At 34.8% G+C, this 16,462-nt stretch overlaps 1 protein-coding gene and 1 non-coding gene across 2 annotated transcripts; both read right to left on the reverse strand.

Moving 5' to 3' along the window:
• Nucleotides 1-226: 226 nt before the first annotated feature.
• On the reverse strand, nucleotides 227-16,202 carry LOC113504179 (chaoptin). The gene is made up of 19 exons (XM_026886347.1): nucleotides 16,043-16,202; nucleotides 15,015-15,293; nucleotides 14,327-14,496; nucleotides 13,236-13,388; nucleotides 12,431-12,534; nucleotides 11,841-11,939; nucleotides 11,402-11,503; nucleotides 10,752-10,896; nucleotides 9,989-10,243; nucleotides 9,300-9,472; nucleotides 8,100-8,303; nucleotides 6,856-7,090; nucleotides 5,912-6,111; nucleotides 5,199-5,283; nucleotides 3,959-4,154; nucleotides 3,409-3,486; nucleotides 2,875-3,072; nucleotides 2,240-2,519; nucleotides 227-1,256 (listed from the first exon to the last, which is right to left on the reverse strand). Exons 1-19 carry the CDS (start codon nucleotides 16,065-16,067, stop codon nucleotides 818-820), a joined length of 3,420 nt encoding a protein of 1,139 aa, XP_026742148.1. The 5' UTR covers nucleotides 16,068-16,202; the 3' UTR covers nucleotides 227-817.
• Nucleotides 1,821-1,892, reverse strand: Trnad-guc. The gene has a single exon. It is a non-coding gene; the product is annotated as a tRNA-Asp (tRNA).
• Nucleotides 16,203-16,462: the final 260 nt, after the last annotated feature.

The following is a 16,462-nucleotide window of genomic DNA, read 5'->3' on the forward strand; positions in this document are numbered from 1 at the left end:
TTATTAAAACAATAATGAAAGCTAAAAAAAATTAAAAAATCTATTGAGACTAAAACAATAAGATTATGTTAATCTTATTGTTTTAGTCTCAATAGTTTAGTTTTGTGAGTCACTAATTTTGCATACAATATTCTTCCAGTACAAATTAAAGAAACATAATTTATGTACATAATTATATACATCAATCGTTAGAAAACAATTTAAAAATAACAATGGCAGTGAAATTTTTGTTTAAAATTTGGTAAAAATAAAAAGTACCTAATTCAATTAAAATTTACAACAATTCATTTGTAGATACTTAGGTACTGTATTAAATAAATTCGTTCTTTATTATTAAAGCTTTATCAAATACTCAATATAAATATATTTTTACTTACTTATGGTATATTAAAAGACCATGTTTGAGACTCAATATTGTTTTGTATAACATTTTTAAAATAGTTTTATTTTTATTACAGACTTCCTACCTATCTTTTTTCCAAATATCTTGGTATAGGTCGTTTTATAATCCTGTGCTCTATCAAAGGGTGGTCAAAATGATAATTAAGATATGTGTGTATGTTTATTACCCTGAACGCCTAACCGGCTTGACCGATTTCGATTAAATTTTGAATAAAGGCGTCACCTTGGATTAACAAGAATGCTACTTTTATCCGACTTCGTTAAAAGGAGGGTAATATTTATGCAGCTATAACCGATATCAAAACAAAGCCGCGACCAACAACTTATAAAACAAAATCTAAAAAAAAAACACAAATAATTGGCACCAACTTGAAAACTAGCACCATTATAATTCATTCTAACATCCTAGCTTTAACTAAAAATCAAAATCTGTAATTTTAAAACACACACTCAGGAATATACATAGAGTTATTAATATTGAGTCGCTAACCAACCCTAGCACACTGTTGCCAAACCAAGTGTACTTCACACGTTTCTTAGTCAGCCGTCTCTTATCAACCACCAACTTCTTGGGCCAAGAGTTATAATCTTCTAGAAGCTTCTGGCACTGGCTTGGGAACCATTTTCTCGGTGTACCATTTGAATTCTTCGCTTGTATACATATTTCGTGAGTTTTTCCTTCTTGAAGGGACTTTTTGAAGTCGTTTTCGATGGTGATGGTTAAAGAGCGGATGTTGTAAGCGACGTCGGATGAAAAGTGTAGTTTATTTGTGTCGTCCCGAATGTAGAGGATGAAATCAGCTACATCTTCGTTGGATGTTATGAACCAGTGCGCGTATATTGATGTTTGAGAACTAGAATATTAAAAAAACTTGTATTAGCATCTTATTGTACAATAGCCTTATCTTTTTAATGGAAAAATAACTAACGGAAACTTAAAGAATTTAATCCGTGTGTTTCACAAACATTCAAATCACATGCACAAAGACACCCAGACTGAGAACAAGCATTCGAGGATCACACAAATGCTTGTACTATGCGGGGATCGAACCCGCAACGCGGTTAAGTTTCTGTATGCCTTTGAAAAAGACCGTTTCTTTCCTTGAAGAGATCCCGCGAATTAACGAAAAGTATTTTTTTTTTTAAATATGAGTAGATTCAATATTTTTTTATTAAATATTGTGTGAGAAAAGTAATGGAGTATTTATTAAGCAATTGTGTCACTTGAAAATTGGTAAAAGTTTATTCAATTTTTAATAAAACTAAGTGCATGAAAAATTGACGTCAAGCAAGAAATATAAATAAGAAAAATGTTCATAAAAATATTGTAACACATATATTTGTATCATTAAAAGGGCAATTATGTTTAACAAGGTAAAATACTTCTAAGATATGTCGAAACAAAATGCAAAAAGAATCTCTCCGGCGGGGAATCGAACCCCGGTCTCCCGCGTGACAGGCGGGGATACTGACCACTATACTACCGAAGACTTGTTGGCAATGGCGAAATTACTGAGTATTTGGTCAAGATTATCAAACTCCTTGTATAAATATGATAAGTGTTATTTTGATTCAATTTTAAATCTATATTTGTATGGAAAGATTTTTATGGTTTTAAATATTGAAGTAGAGCAATAATTTAATGCATCAAAAGCAAAAATGTTATTAAATCATCATATGAAATATATATCACATAATGCATATGACACAGGACCATAGAAATTGGCACGAGAAAGGGGAGGCCTATGCCCAGCAGTGGGAGGACAAAGGCTGTGGATGATGATGATAACATAATGCTTATTAATAATTAACAAATAAAAATATTTTTAATACTTACTATTGAACATCCCTAAACGCCAAATCAGGTTCCAAAACAAAATCAAAGGCACTTTCCGGATCAGTGTTGCTATACTCCATAATTTTCCCATCTACCTCAGTGTTGCCAGTGCACAATAACCTGTCTTCATCCACAGTTAATATATTTTCTCCGACCAACGTGAGTGGTTCCGCACATGTTATATTTTGATATTTTTCATCACTTTTCAAATTGGAGGGCAGTAAGTGATTCAAGTAGTGTTTTAAAGGGCGGGAAAAGCAGTCGCATTTAAGTTGGTTGCCTGAAAATAATAGTGTGACGTAGGTTAAGTATATTAATAACTATATATATTTTATTTTTTAGTAAAAACAATTTTGATAAGAATTTTTCGGTAGATAAGTTAGCCATCTTTAACAAGGTCATATTACTACACTACTTTTTTCTTCTTTCTTTATTTTCACATAACGCCATCTAGTCTCAAACTAAGCAAAATAACAAATATACGTAAGTTAAATTACATAAAAACTAAAAAAAAAATTATCCAAATCACACACGCATTTTGTCGTTTGCGGGGATCGAGCCCACGACCTCCGATGTACCAGTCAGACCCACTAACCACTAGACCAAGCAATCCAGTACAAAATATTAAATCTTACCTTGAAAGAGCACCACTAAGCCATCTTTCTTAACTTTCTTCACGATTTCAGGTTCAAAACTAACTAGCTCGTTAAACCGAACGTCCAGTAACTTCAGATGTTTAGCGGTAACTATGTTGGACGTCGGTAACGCTTGTAAAGTGTTATTTTGTAAGTTTAACTCAGTTAGATTCTCAGGGAAACTGAATTTTATTTCGGCTGTGGGATAGAAAATGTTTTTTGATTAGTTGTTTATATTATTTTAATGGTTTTTAAGAGGTAATTTCGTAATGGGATTGAAAAGCAAACTTGCCCATTGTAAATAATGATAGTACTATTTGCTAATTATTGCAGAAATTTTGAATTTGCTTAAAGCCTTTATTGTAAGAAAAATAAAATGTTAACTTTTTGATGATTTTTAAATAGTAATTAACTTGAAACTTGGAATTGCTAGACTTTAAAATCTAGTACTTAAAGATTAAAATTAATTAAAATGAATAATGTCTTAATTTTTATCTAAATATGTAAAAATGTTTTTATGTGTTGAATACTTACACGTTCGAGAAACTAGATCTTTTAAGTTATTATGAGATAAATCCAAGATCTGCAGTGATGTCAGGTTGCCTAGGACATCTGGAAAAATAATAAAACATTCATATTATTACAACAAAATATAGTAAAAATACAAAAAAATAAGGTTCATTTTTATACATTCAAAAACTTAAAGCTCAGGCAGGATTCGAACCTGCGACTTCCGGATAAACGCGTCGACTGAAAGATATGGATTATTTTTGACTTACTTTGGGTTCAGAAAAATGCATGTGATGTTGTCCGCATTAATATTATAATATTAAAATTAATCCCTACTAATATTATAAATGCGAAAGTAACTCTGTCCGTCTGTCTGTTACGCTTTCACGTCTAAACCACTGAACTGATTTTAATGAAATTTGGTACAGAGATAGAGTTGACCTTGAGAAGGAACATAGGATAGTTTTTATCCCGGACTTTTGAAGAATTCTCTTGGAAACGCGATATAACCGACCTCGACGCGGGCGAAGCCGCAGGCGAAAAGCTAGTACCTTTATAAAATGTAAATACTCACTATTCCTAACATCATTAATAATATTCCCAGCTAGATAGAGCCTCTTGACCTTCTGCGCGCCAATAGTGAGGTCATGCGTTATGACCGGGATGTCGTTATAGCTCAGGTCTATCTCCTGCAGATTGTACGGGATCCAGGGGTTCGCCGGGAACATCTTCTTTGTCAGAAATCCGAATTTATTGTGGCTTAGATTTACCTGGCAATGGGTAAATAAGTGGTTAAGTAAAAAACAAATACTGGTCTTGCACATAGATATGTAATATTTTTCTAGAAAGCAATGAAATGTTTTGAAAAAAAAGATGGTGCTATACAAATTGTATGGGTATAGATTTTTATAAATGGGTTTTTCAAAAATTTAATTGTAGATAGGATCTGTCGAAGCACATTGCATATTTCTGAAAATAAATACACTTATATTCAACCAATGATTTTGCATAGAAAGACAGATATATATATATCACTAGTGGGGTTAATATTGCAGAGGGGTTGGAACAATCGTTATTCATTACAAAATCAGCTACCATACTAAATTTTATCAAAATAGGTGCTGCTGTTTATGCGTAAGACAGTCATAAACATACAAGCAATCCCAAATTGATGTAATTTGATTTTATAAATTAAATTAAAATACGTTTATTTTCAGGTATACACCCATATTTACACAAAATGACAGACACATACTCATACAGACAAATAAAACATTAAAAACAGAACAAAAACAACTTTTATAACTATTTAACATTATTTAGTAAACATTTATTTAATGTTTTTACTCAGGTAAACAGTCTTATACACGACTTCCACCAAGGTGTTACTTGTAGTACTCACTCTATTAAAGAATGAGTTTTTAAGCCTCGTCATTACGGTAAAGAAGTCAGCTACCCCGCTCTCAGCAAACATATCAGTCGCACTACACCGCCAGGGCAGGTGGAGCATGGCCCTAAACGCGTTGTTGTATTGAACACGAAGAGTGTTATAAGCACTCTTCGTGTGCTTGCACCAGAGTTGGCTGGTGTAGAACGACTGACAGTAGGCCTTGAACAGGGTAATCTTTACCTGTTTTGAGCAATGGTAGAAGCGACGAGCCAGCATATTGCTACGACTAGCAATACTACGTCTCTGCCTTTCAAGGTCATCATCGTCGACTAGATTTTCTTTTATTATATGGCCTAAGTATTTAAATTGACTAACTATCTTAATCGGTAACCCACAGAGATTAATAGGCAGATTATAAACTCACCCGCTCCAAAGACAGACAGTCGTCAAGCAAACCATGAGTCTTATTGTCAATTTTCTCTAAAAAGTTGTAGGAAAGGTCGAGATGTCTGAAAATAATAAAGAAGAGAAATATAAGTATTCTATTTGTTTAAAAAGCGACTCTTGCACTAAAGAATTCAATGATCGGGGGTTTTTCAAACATTCAAGTCACATGCACAAAGACACCCAGACTCAGGAAAAGCATTCCTGGACGACACAAATGTTTGTCCTACGCGGAGATCGAACCCACGACACGTCGCGCACAGTGGGTTTAGCGTGGTGACCTCAACCACTCGGCTATCCGTGCAGAACAATTACAAATGTCGTAGGGAATAATTTAATAAGCACATAATTCACCTTCAATACTGAAACAAACTAAATTGAATTAAATCAATCCATGCTCAGCTATAATGACACAGACACACAACTCCACAGAAACCCTCAGCTATGACGATACGGACAGACAGATACTCTCATAGATACACACGCACACACACACACACACACACACACACACACACACACACACACACACACACACACACACACACACACACACACACACACATCACACACACACACACACACACACACACATCACACACACACACACACACACACACACACACACACACACAAAACACACGCACACCCCGCTTTTTACGTCTAGGTAAACATATCTCAACTACATCTTACCTTAAAGCAACCAATCCTTTAAACGCCTCATTAGTAATACTCTCCAGCTTATTACCGCTGAGGGTCAGGTACAACAGCTGCGCCATGCCGTTGAACGACCGTTGCGCGATGCTCGCGAGTTGGTTGCGCGATAGGTCCAGGTGGAACATGGTTGGCAGGTTGCCGAACGCGGAGCGACCTAGCTCGGTCAGGTTGTTGTCCTAGGGAATGGTTGTTGGTTGTTTTAATGACGTTTCTTTTATAATTATTGACTTTAATGCTGCTTGTTTTCAATATTACTTTAGTGAATGTACATTTATAAAATATATTACGGTAACAATTAGTGTAATTTTATGTTTTATTTTTATTTTTAATACTTAAGTTAATTTTGCATGAATATATTATTGTTATAATTATAACGTTGTTTCCTTTTAGTTGTTATTGCTCGTTCTTCTCCATGAGAATCTACCTTCCCTACGAGCGGTAGCCTCGAAAGATAGGAGGCTGGCCGACAGACTGACACTAAATTTTAATATTGTTTAACTCAATTGTTTGACGTTCAAAAGTGCCTAGTCTAATTGAAATATTATACTGTAAAGGAGTTTCTGGATGATAAAACAATTGTAAATTTAAATCACCCTGCCTAAACAAACCATAATAAAAGTAACAACTATTATATTAATATTATACAATTATTATTAATTATTTTTAGGCTAATTATTTAAGGAAATATTAATTTGCCTAAATTGCTATTCTGCCCTCTTCCTCTCTCCTATATTTTTGTTGCGTGCCCGACAGGGTCCATATTGAACTCTAACTGCTATTTATTTTCTACCATCTCTGTAACATATGGAATGCAATAAATGATTGAGTATTGAAATAAAGAATTTGACTTTGACTTTGTATGCAATTTCGTGTATTTTAACCCAAAAAACAGCATTTCTAGACCAAAAGATACAACCTACCTGCATATACAAATACTGCAAGCTTGTCAACGTATTGAGAGCTTGCCAGGGCGGTCGCGACAACCCATTCCTGGACAGGTCTAAAGCCTGCAGGGTTAGGAGACTGGAGAAGGCGTCGCCAACCAGAGAGTCACCCAACTGGTTGTCCGATAGGTTCAGACGTAGAAGAGCGTTCATGCTCGGCCAGGTCCCGGGTTTGATCTCCGATATGTTATTGTGGGACAGGTTTAATTCGCTGTTGAATAAAATTGGGTTTTTTATAGAGGTAGGTTTATAAATAACATTTCTATAATATTCCACAACTCTCACACAAAGCCACCTAGTGTCAAAGTAAACAAAGCTTGTATCATGAAGACTAGACAACAAATACATACTTGATATGGATAATTTACACAAAGACACAGAAAAAATGATTTCAGTCATCACGAAATCTTTTGTCGTGGGTGGGAATCGAACCCACGACCTCCAAAATAGCAGTATGGGTCACTAACCAGACTAGACTAGACCAGTCAGCCAACCATGTCTATGTTCATAAAATTTGTTTTTTCAATCAGAAAATAAATATTTTAAAATCATTACATATTAAATATGTGATGCAACGTTGTATTTCTATAAGAAGTGTTTTTAACTTAACAACCTTATGTCTAAGTGTATCAATATAAAAAGGTTTTATTTTAAGAAGGCGTTTTTGAACGTTACATAATGACCCTAGGTGGACGGTTCCAAAATGTAATTCATATGGAGAAAAAGCGGGAACAAATACAATAAAGTACTCTTTACATAAAGAAATTACAAATCTTCTAATATATAAAATTCCCGTGTCACGATGTTAGTTACCGTACTCCTCCGAAACGGCTGAACCGATTTTTACCAAATTTTATATGCGTATTTAGTAAGTCTGAGAATCGACCAACATCTATTTTGCATACCCCTAAGTGTTAAGGGTTGCTCCCACTAGAAAATATATTTTATTTATTGGACGAAATTTTTTGTTTTTATTTTTTTTATAATGTTGCATTAAAAAATACATACAATTAGAAAAAAATAGGCAAAACAACGTTTGCTGGGTCAGCTAGTTATACTATAAAAGCGAAGGTTTGCAAAAGAGCGTGTATATTTGTTAATCTTAAACGGCTGAGCCGATTTCGACGAAATTTGATATGAAGGTAACTGACATCTTGGCTTTTGATGATGATGATGATCATGATGATGATCATGATTATAATTATGTATGTATAACTTACCCCAAACTAATAGGTATCTGGAACAGCTTGTCCAGGCTGTTATGGCTGACGTCGATAAGGCGGCAGCTGGCCAGCTTGGCGAGGCTCCCGCGGGAGAGCTCGCGCAGCCCGCAGTGCGACAGGTGCAGCTCTAGCAGGGTCGGGATAGTGCCGAACGTGGACGGCTTTATCACTTCTAGGGAGTTGTGGTTCAGGTACAGGAACCTGGGGAAGACGTTGGCGTAAGACGTGTTAAATATCTTCTTCTTTTTCTAATATATAAAATTCCCGTGTCACGATGTTAGTTACCGTACTCCTCCGAAACGGCTTTACCGATTTTTACCAAATTTTATATGCTTATTCAGTAGGTCTGAGAATCGACTAACATCTATTTATCATGCCCCTAAATAACAAGGGTTGCCCACAATATATATATTTTTTATGGACGAAATCTTTATTTTTTATAATATGGCCACTTACTTTTTGTCTACACTAGAATTTATTTAGAAGCTAGAAAAAAATTAAAAGGCAAAACAACGTATGACGGGTGAGAGTATAATATATTTTATACCATTCTTGTGTCGCGTTGATAGTTAAATTCAAGTCTAGTGAAATTTTGTGTGCATATTGGATAGGTCTAAGAATCGGACACTATACACCGTGATTTTTTAGTCGTCTTACAAAAGCAGCCCAGTTCATGGTATGACTAGAACACGTTCATGATAAAAAAATAGGTATTTATGAGATTTGAAAAATGCAATTTTTATTCAATATTATGATGCAATTCGTAGTTTTTTAGAAACACAGCTCTGTTGCGAGCGCGGTCCGAGCCTTGTAATGTAACAATGGTGAGGGGCGCGGGCGGCGGCGTTTTTATCATTTTTAACAGGATGTTACAGATTTCTCTTGTTTAATTTTCTTTGTACTTATTATCTTGGTTGATGATAAAAAAAAATCGCGCCTAGGGGTATTTTACGTCGGATACATGAACTGGGCTCCTTTTGTAAGACGACAAAAAAATCACCGTGTATATTATTATTACTCCCACATTTTTAAATTCGCTATGACTTTTTGGAATTTTAGAACTGTCTGCTTGTGCAGCTTAATTGGAAAAGGACGTAAGTTTGAGTCGTGCCTAATAAAAGATTTTTGTTTGCAAGTTTTTTTAACAGTAAATATAAACAGTAAGTTTATACAGTAAAAAATATAAAAATATCTTACCTCAAAGAAAACAGATTTTGAAACACAGCGTTGAATATCTGGCTGATATTATTATGCGACAGGTCCACTGTGTGCAGTTCATACAACTTCGGGAATGCCAGTTTGGGTATAGATTCGATTCTGTTGTGTGACACGTTCAGAATTTGTATTCCAGACATGTTTTGTATGGGAATCTGTAAAGAGGATCTTTTTTTTTAAACGACTACCGCAGTAATTAATTTAATCCTTGTCGCGGGGGGTTTAACAAACATACAAATCACATGCACAAAGACACCCAGACTCGGGACAAGCACTCGTGGATCACATAAATGTTAATTGTTAATAGGGATGATGACTGGGTACAAAAAGAAAACTTCTCATTAGTCCCTCAGTTAGATAATTGAAAAGTATGAGACACGATTTTTTTCCTTTTTCAGAAAAACTAGAATTGACAAAGATTAACTGCTTTAAAGTTTAGGAGAGGGGGCTTGTGACGTAACGATAGAGTAAAATTTATACTCAATTGTGACGTCACGCGTAAGTTTCATTCACTGTAATTTGGTCAATTTATGTTTGCGGGACAAATTAAAAAATACGTATCCATTATTTTACAAAAATCTACAAGACGGACACTGCAAAAAAAAATTGTTGTCATCCCTATTCGCGACACGTTGCGAACAGTGGGTATGTGAGTGATTGAGTATAGTTACCTGCGAGAAATCCGTAAACAGATTATGATCTAGTTTCAATTGATACGCGTAGCTGTTTTCATCGAAGGCTCTACGGCTGATGTTGACAAGCCTGTTGTGGCTCAACTCTAGTAACGTCAGATTGTTGCAGTTTTGGAAAGCGCCCGTCTCTATAGTAGCGAGCTCGTTGTGTGATATGTTGACTACGGCGAGATATAGATCGGTGAACGCTTGGTTTTCGATAATTTTGATCTTGTTTTCAGCTAAGTTTATGTTCTGGAAAGAGAGGATTTGCATTAATCACAGTTTTTATAGGGTAATCCAAATATTCAATGATTCATAAGTTAGTATTTTGAAGAAGAAACCTCATACGAATATGTTATTTTTAGTTTTTTATATAGCCCACTGTGTCCCACTGCTAGGCAGATTCTGAGAATGTTATAATAATTTACTTATAATAATAATAATTTATTTTTTTGTCTGTCTATCTATTTTTACTTACTTAACTGGCTATCTGCCTATTAAACCGCCATTATATCCACATATCTCTCTGTCAATATGTCTGTATATCAGTATTCATACATATCATATAGGCAGACTCCCTCTGTCTACCTCAGTGTCTCCCTATCACCCTCTCCCCATCACCCTATCACCCTTTCTCCTGTCCTCCTACCTCCCCGTCCCGCTGTCACCTGTCACTCTTCCCTATCTACCCATCACCCTGTCCTCCTATCACCCTATCACCCTCTCCCTACCACCCTGTCTCCCCGTCTCCCACACTCACCTCAGCATACTTGACCTGCTGGAACATCTGGTAGTCGACTTTGGTGATGTTGTTCCTGGCGAGGTCGACCGTCCCGATGCGGGTGACCGCGGAGAATGTGCCGCGACCGATATCTGATATCTGGTTGTCTTGCAGGTATAGACGTCTGGAAGATAATGTCCGAAATCAAAGTCAAATTCTTCATTTCAATTAGACCAGTATATATTATGGCACTTTTGAACGTCAAACAATTTATTTATACAATATTAAAATCTAGTGTCAGTCTGTCGGTTAGTCTCGTATTGTTATCCGCATCTGGGATTATAAATTTATAAGTCCACTAGATGTAAAAGCAAACGTTGTTTTGCCATACAAATTAGGTCTAGGGAATTGAAAAAAGATAGTGGTATGAAAAATAGATGTTTTTCAATATTCAGACCTAATTAAAATGCACTAAAAATTTTGACAATCAAGCGAGCCAAGTGGTATTCGTTAAGACGGACAAACCGTTTAAACAGCGAAGGAAGTTCAGGTAGCTAAGATTGAGTACACAAAGTGTAAAAACGGAACGGTAATACAGATCCACCGCTGTCCGTCTGCCACCATGCTTTATTTCATGGACCATCATACACTGTTGAAATAATTAAAAACAAAATATACAAAAGACTTACCTCAAAAATCTCATTCCTTTGAAACTACTCGTATCCAACTTTTTAATCTTGTTGTTATCCAAATGAACAACTTTTATTAAAGAGTTTCTTGCAAACATAGCCCTGAAATAAAGATAATATTACAATCATATATTTTTAACAATAAAACAACATACTCGCAACTTGATGAAATTATATGACACCAAATGACAGCTATTTAAAAATATTATAATCCAGAGTTCTGAGGTAAAAACTAAAAATCTTACTTTAAGAGGCAATAATAGGCCAAAGTCAAATGCTTATTTGCATTTTTTGTGCAAACAGGTGTTACAAATACAGTTAGTACAAGACTTAGTGCCTTTATCAAGCGCTGCAAATCTTAAGTCTATATAAATTAAAAATTTAATATAATTAAAATCTTATAAGGCAATTGATTGATAAATACTGAATAATATCATACCTGGGTATTTCTCCAATTTGATTATGACTGGCATTACACCAGCCAAGTTTAGTTAAATCACCAATATGGCTACCGTCCAATTTAACTATATTGTTATAACTGCAAAGGGAAAAAGTTCAAATAAATGTTGACAAACTTATTAACATGAAAACAGTAAAAACCCTCAAACGGCTTAACCAATTTTGATAAAACTTGGTTGGGAGTAAGCTAACATCCTGGATTAACAATTAAGCTACTTTTTTATTATATTATTTATTGTGTATGTAGCTTAAATCCCGATGGCAATGCAATTTACAACCAAAAAACGGCTGGACCCATTTTGATAAAATTTAAATGGAGTGACTTTGACTTTTGCTGAATCGAAAAAAATCTTTTGCACGTTTACGCTCAAATTATATCCCTTCTGTCAGCTCTGTAGGGTCTTTTATTTTTTTTTAGAACATTTAAAACGTGGGTTTGTAAGATTTTTTTGATCTATGAATTATTTATGCTGTCATCGCGAAACAGCTGGACTGAATCTTATAGGGATAGTTTTAAATAGTTCAATGTTACACAAACAATGTAGGCTTTACTTGTGATAATATATTTACCTTATATCCAAAACTTCAGCGTCTCGCAATCCTTTGAATTGATTACGTTTCAGTGTTGCCAACTTATTGCCGTGAAGGTCCAGTGTTTTCAGCTTCTTTAATACCTGTTTGATGTAATATATCGTGTTAGAAGTTTTAAACTAATTTCAGACATATTCATTTCCTAAGAGACGACTAGAAAACCAGAATAGGCATAGCCAAGAAATATAGACCTTATTACCTTGTGTTAAGATTTAAAATACAAAAGTCACAGACTTGTGGTAACTTAGTTGAATGGTAGATTTGACTAATTGCACTATTATATTATTATATTTGATTCAGAATTATTTTTCTATTTAGATTCTTAACACAAAGCAAATAAAGGCGATATTTCAATAAAATGTAATGAACAAAAAACGGTGAAATTTAACAAAAAAGCACTTTTACTTATATAAAAATAAAAATTATAATATGGTCTTTATGTTAAGACACTTAACAAACGTGTCCGTTTATACAAACTCCTATTAAATAACTATAGACCTGATTTACCTATATCAGCGGTATTTCGTAATCTTTATTATCGTTTTACATAGGTTTTCATTTTTAAACGAGGATTAAGAATAAAAGACATCAAGATTTTTACCATTTAAGTACATAAATCATTTAGTATTCTAACATTAAACATTTCTTGACAAGCATCTGTGTGATTCACGAATGCTTGTCCTGAGTCTGGGTGTCTTTGTGCATGTGACTTGAATGTTTGTGAAACATCCGCGACACGAGGACAAAATTCCTTATTATGAGTCGTTTTTTAATAAGATCTTACCTGAAAAGCGTCTGGAGATAGATCATTGATTAATCCATTAGATAGGTGCAGCCTCTCCAAGCGGCCTGCCGCCTCGCTGCCAGCGAAGATATCTTTATTCAGCTTAGTCATCTTGTGTCCATCTATTGATAATATTGATAGGTTGCCTAGAATCTGAAACGTATTCGAAAAGTCAGTTTTAATGTGTATTTAAGTCCCTTCCTAAGTTTCTGGAATTGGTTTGGGAAGACATTTGATAATAATCATAAACATCATTATCATCATCATCCACAGCCTTTGTCCTCCCACCGCTGGGCATAGGCCTCCCCTGTCTCTTGACAATGTCTATCCAGCCTCATCCAGACTCGACCCGAGACCTTAACTACATATTAATCACAAATATACCAGCTCATATACACGTATGTATATTGCTACAGCTGGGCATATGATATTCATTTTACTCCTCCTACATACTGTTACATTTATCATCAGCCTTGAATCACCCACTGCTGGGCATAGACCTCAATTTGTTTACTGTTATATTTCGCTGTGGGTTCCAAGCTACAGTTTCTTCTGAGGAACTGTAGATCCTCGCTTTCAGGAGTTTCACATGACCGTCATATGTGGGGCGGCGGACAAATCGAAAATAAAAAAATCCTACTATTTTAATGAACACGAAAGTTTATAAGTATGGAAGGATGTTTGTTATTCCTTCACTCGAAAACTACTGGATAGATTTGGACGAAATTCTGTACACAAATAAATAAATGCGGACAACATCACATACATTGTTCTGAACCCAAAGTAAGTTGCTAAAGCACTTGTGTTATGGAATTCAGATACAACGAAGGTACCACAAACACCCAAACCCGAGACAATGTAGAAATGAGAATTTTACATTGACCCGACCGGGGATCGAACCCGGGACTTCAGAGCTAGCGACACCTTAAAACCGGTGCGTATGCCACTCGACCACGGAGGTCCTCAAATAACCTGGATTAACACATTGGAAAGTTCTTATCAAGTTTTATGTTCCATTTACGATCATTTTCAATATCTCCATTTCCGCCGTTTCTTTGTAAATTAGAAGTAATAGTTTTTTTTTGCCATACCCTGAAAGCCTCCTTCGGAAACTCCTGTATTTCAGTATTCTTCATGTATATCTCCTGAAGCGTCCTGTTCACTCCGGCGAAGGCATACTGGTCTATAACTTGTATAGGAGTGTCAACTGTCTCTATAACTCTGATCGTTGATCGGTGTAGTAGAGGACCGAATAGTGTCGCTGAAAGGATACAAGATGTTAAAGGAGACAAGTTAAGTAGACGAGGGATTAAGAAGAAAATAATATGTGACAAAATCTTGTTTTTTAGGCTCTGAAGCAAAAGGGATGTTTTAAGTTTGACGTGTCTCTGTCTGTCTGTGGCGACATAGCTACCGAACGGATTGAGCGATTGCAGTTAAGTTTGTTTCGTGCTATAGGTGTATTATGTGCGAGTGTTCTTAGACACGATTACTAAAAATCAATCGAGTCTTTTAAAGTTGGGGTGGTTTTTTTTATGTGATAGAATACATCCTGGTGTCAGGGTTTTTAAACCGCCCATAGAAGCCTGACGTGGTTTAACTCGCCCTTGAAAAATACTCGGGTGTGCTGTCTACCACACAATGTTTTTAGTTAGTGATAATTACTTTGTAATATGCTCATGAATTCGAAAAGACCGGGATTTGAATCTACGACCTTTGACTTGTTAGTCCTACCATGTGAAAAGACTGTGAAAGAAATTAAAATACAAATATACTCACAAATCTTGCACTCCTTTAATAATAATCTTTCAATTGGCAACCCCAACCCGGCAATGTTGCCAAGTCCGACACTCAACACAGCCAATCCTGTATTCTCACATTTTATATACAACCCAGTATCTGATCCCTTTTCACATACACAAGGGTACAGTAGTGTTGTGCTAGAGTCAGTCGGACAACGGTACACCGGGCCCGGAGGGATGTACTCTGAATTTGTGTATGTGAGTAGTGTTGCCAACGTGAAAATTATTTTTGTGACCATTTTTGTGGGGGAGGGATCTGAAAAGAGGATGAATATTTTTGTTACATTTTTTCTACAAATATGTAAAGTTATTTGTAGATTTAGGATTGAGAACTATTATGATGGCAATTTGGGTTAATTTTGTATTTTATATCAGGATTGGCCCTGATATAAAATGTAGTTTCAAAGTCATGTTTGTTTAATTTAAAATCATAGCAGGCACTTTATTAAAAATATTTCGTAAATTTCAATTTGTTGCTTTCATTCATTCATTTTATTTTTATATAAATGCCATTATTTCATGCTAAGCATTATATGTAACACTCATAAGAATTCTATAAATAATATTTCGTAATAATTAAATTTAGGAATTATAGAAACCTATTACATAAAAATATGAAAAGAGAAAACTTTAGCATTGCCCAACAGAGTTTTAAAACTTTTAAACAGGTTTCAATGTATAGTAAACAGCGCAAAAAGGTTCTATTTAACTTTTAAATAGTCTAAGGACAGTATGACGAATAAAAAAACGTAACCAAGGTCTTCAATCACATTTGTTTGAATAAATATTTATTACGAACTTACTTCACACTTTGAAAGGTCAAAAAACCAGTTTACGCTAAAAACAAAACGACAATGATGAAAAGAACTTGGTTTATTTCAATTTTTACTACCAACTAGGAAATATTAAGTCTTTATATAGCGCATTCCCTTGAAACAACAACTTAAATCCTTTGCTACTGCGACAAAACTTTCACTCGTTAAAAACAATATAAAAATCAAATACCTGCGCTTAATCTGTAAACCAACATTTATTAAACGAAATCCTGCAGTAGATGTACAAGTTTCTATGTTCGTAACATGATAATAATATTATAAACACGTAATATTATTTTCCAAACAAACTGCTACACTCCACCTCACAATGATCAACACGGAACTAACCATAGACAACAATAACTTAATCAAACTTTTGCTAAGTTATAAACACAGATAACAAAAATAAACAAAGACAATTATAGACGAGTTTTCAAAGTGACCGCTAATGTCAATCATCAAAGTAAATGGTTAGATAAATTCAGTTTCATATTCCTTTATGTAATATACATACATAGACTTACATTTATTCAAACTAAATCATGAGACTGAGCTTATAATACTAAAATAGTTTAGAAGAAATCAAAATATGGCGCCAAAGAAGAAGAAA

Source organism: Trichoplusia ni, chromosome 21, assembly GCF_003590095.1.
Source record: "Trichoplusia ni isolate ovarian cell line Hi5 chromosome 21, tn1, whole genome shotgun sequence".
Lineage (NCBI taxonomy): Eukaryota > Metazoa > Arthropoda > Insecta > Lepidoptera > Noctuidae > Trichoplusia > Trichoplusia ni.

Excerpts from the sequence above, each read along its gene's own strand:
- LOC113504179 (XM_026886347.1), bottom strand. The coding sequence starts at position 16,067 with ATGTTGGTTTACAGATTAAGCGCAG. Across the intron at positions 15,294-16,042 it reads GGTTTACAGATTAAGCGCAG|ATCCCTCCCCCACAAAAATG; the intron begins GTATTTGATTTT and ends TCCTCTTTTCAG. Across the intron at positions 14,497-15,014 it reads ATTAAAGGAGTGCAAGATTT|CGACACTATTCGGTCCTCTA; the intron begins GTGAGTATATTT and ends GTATCCTTTCAG.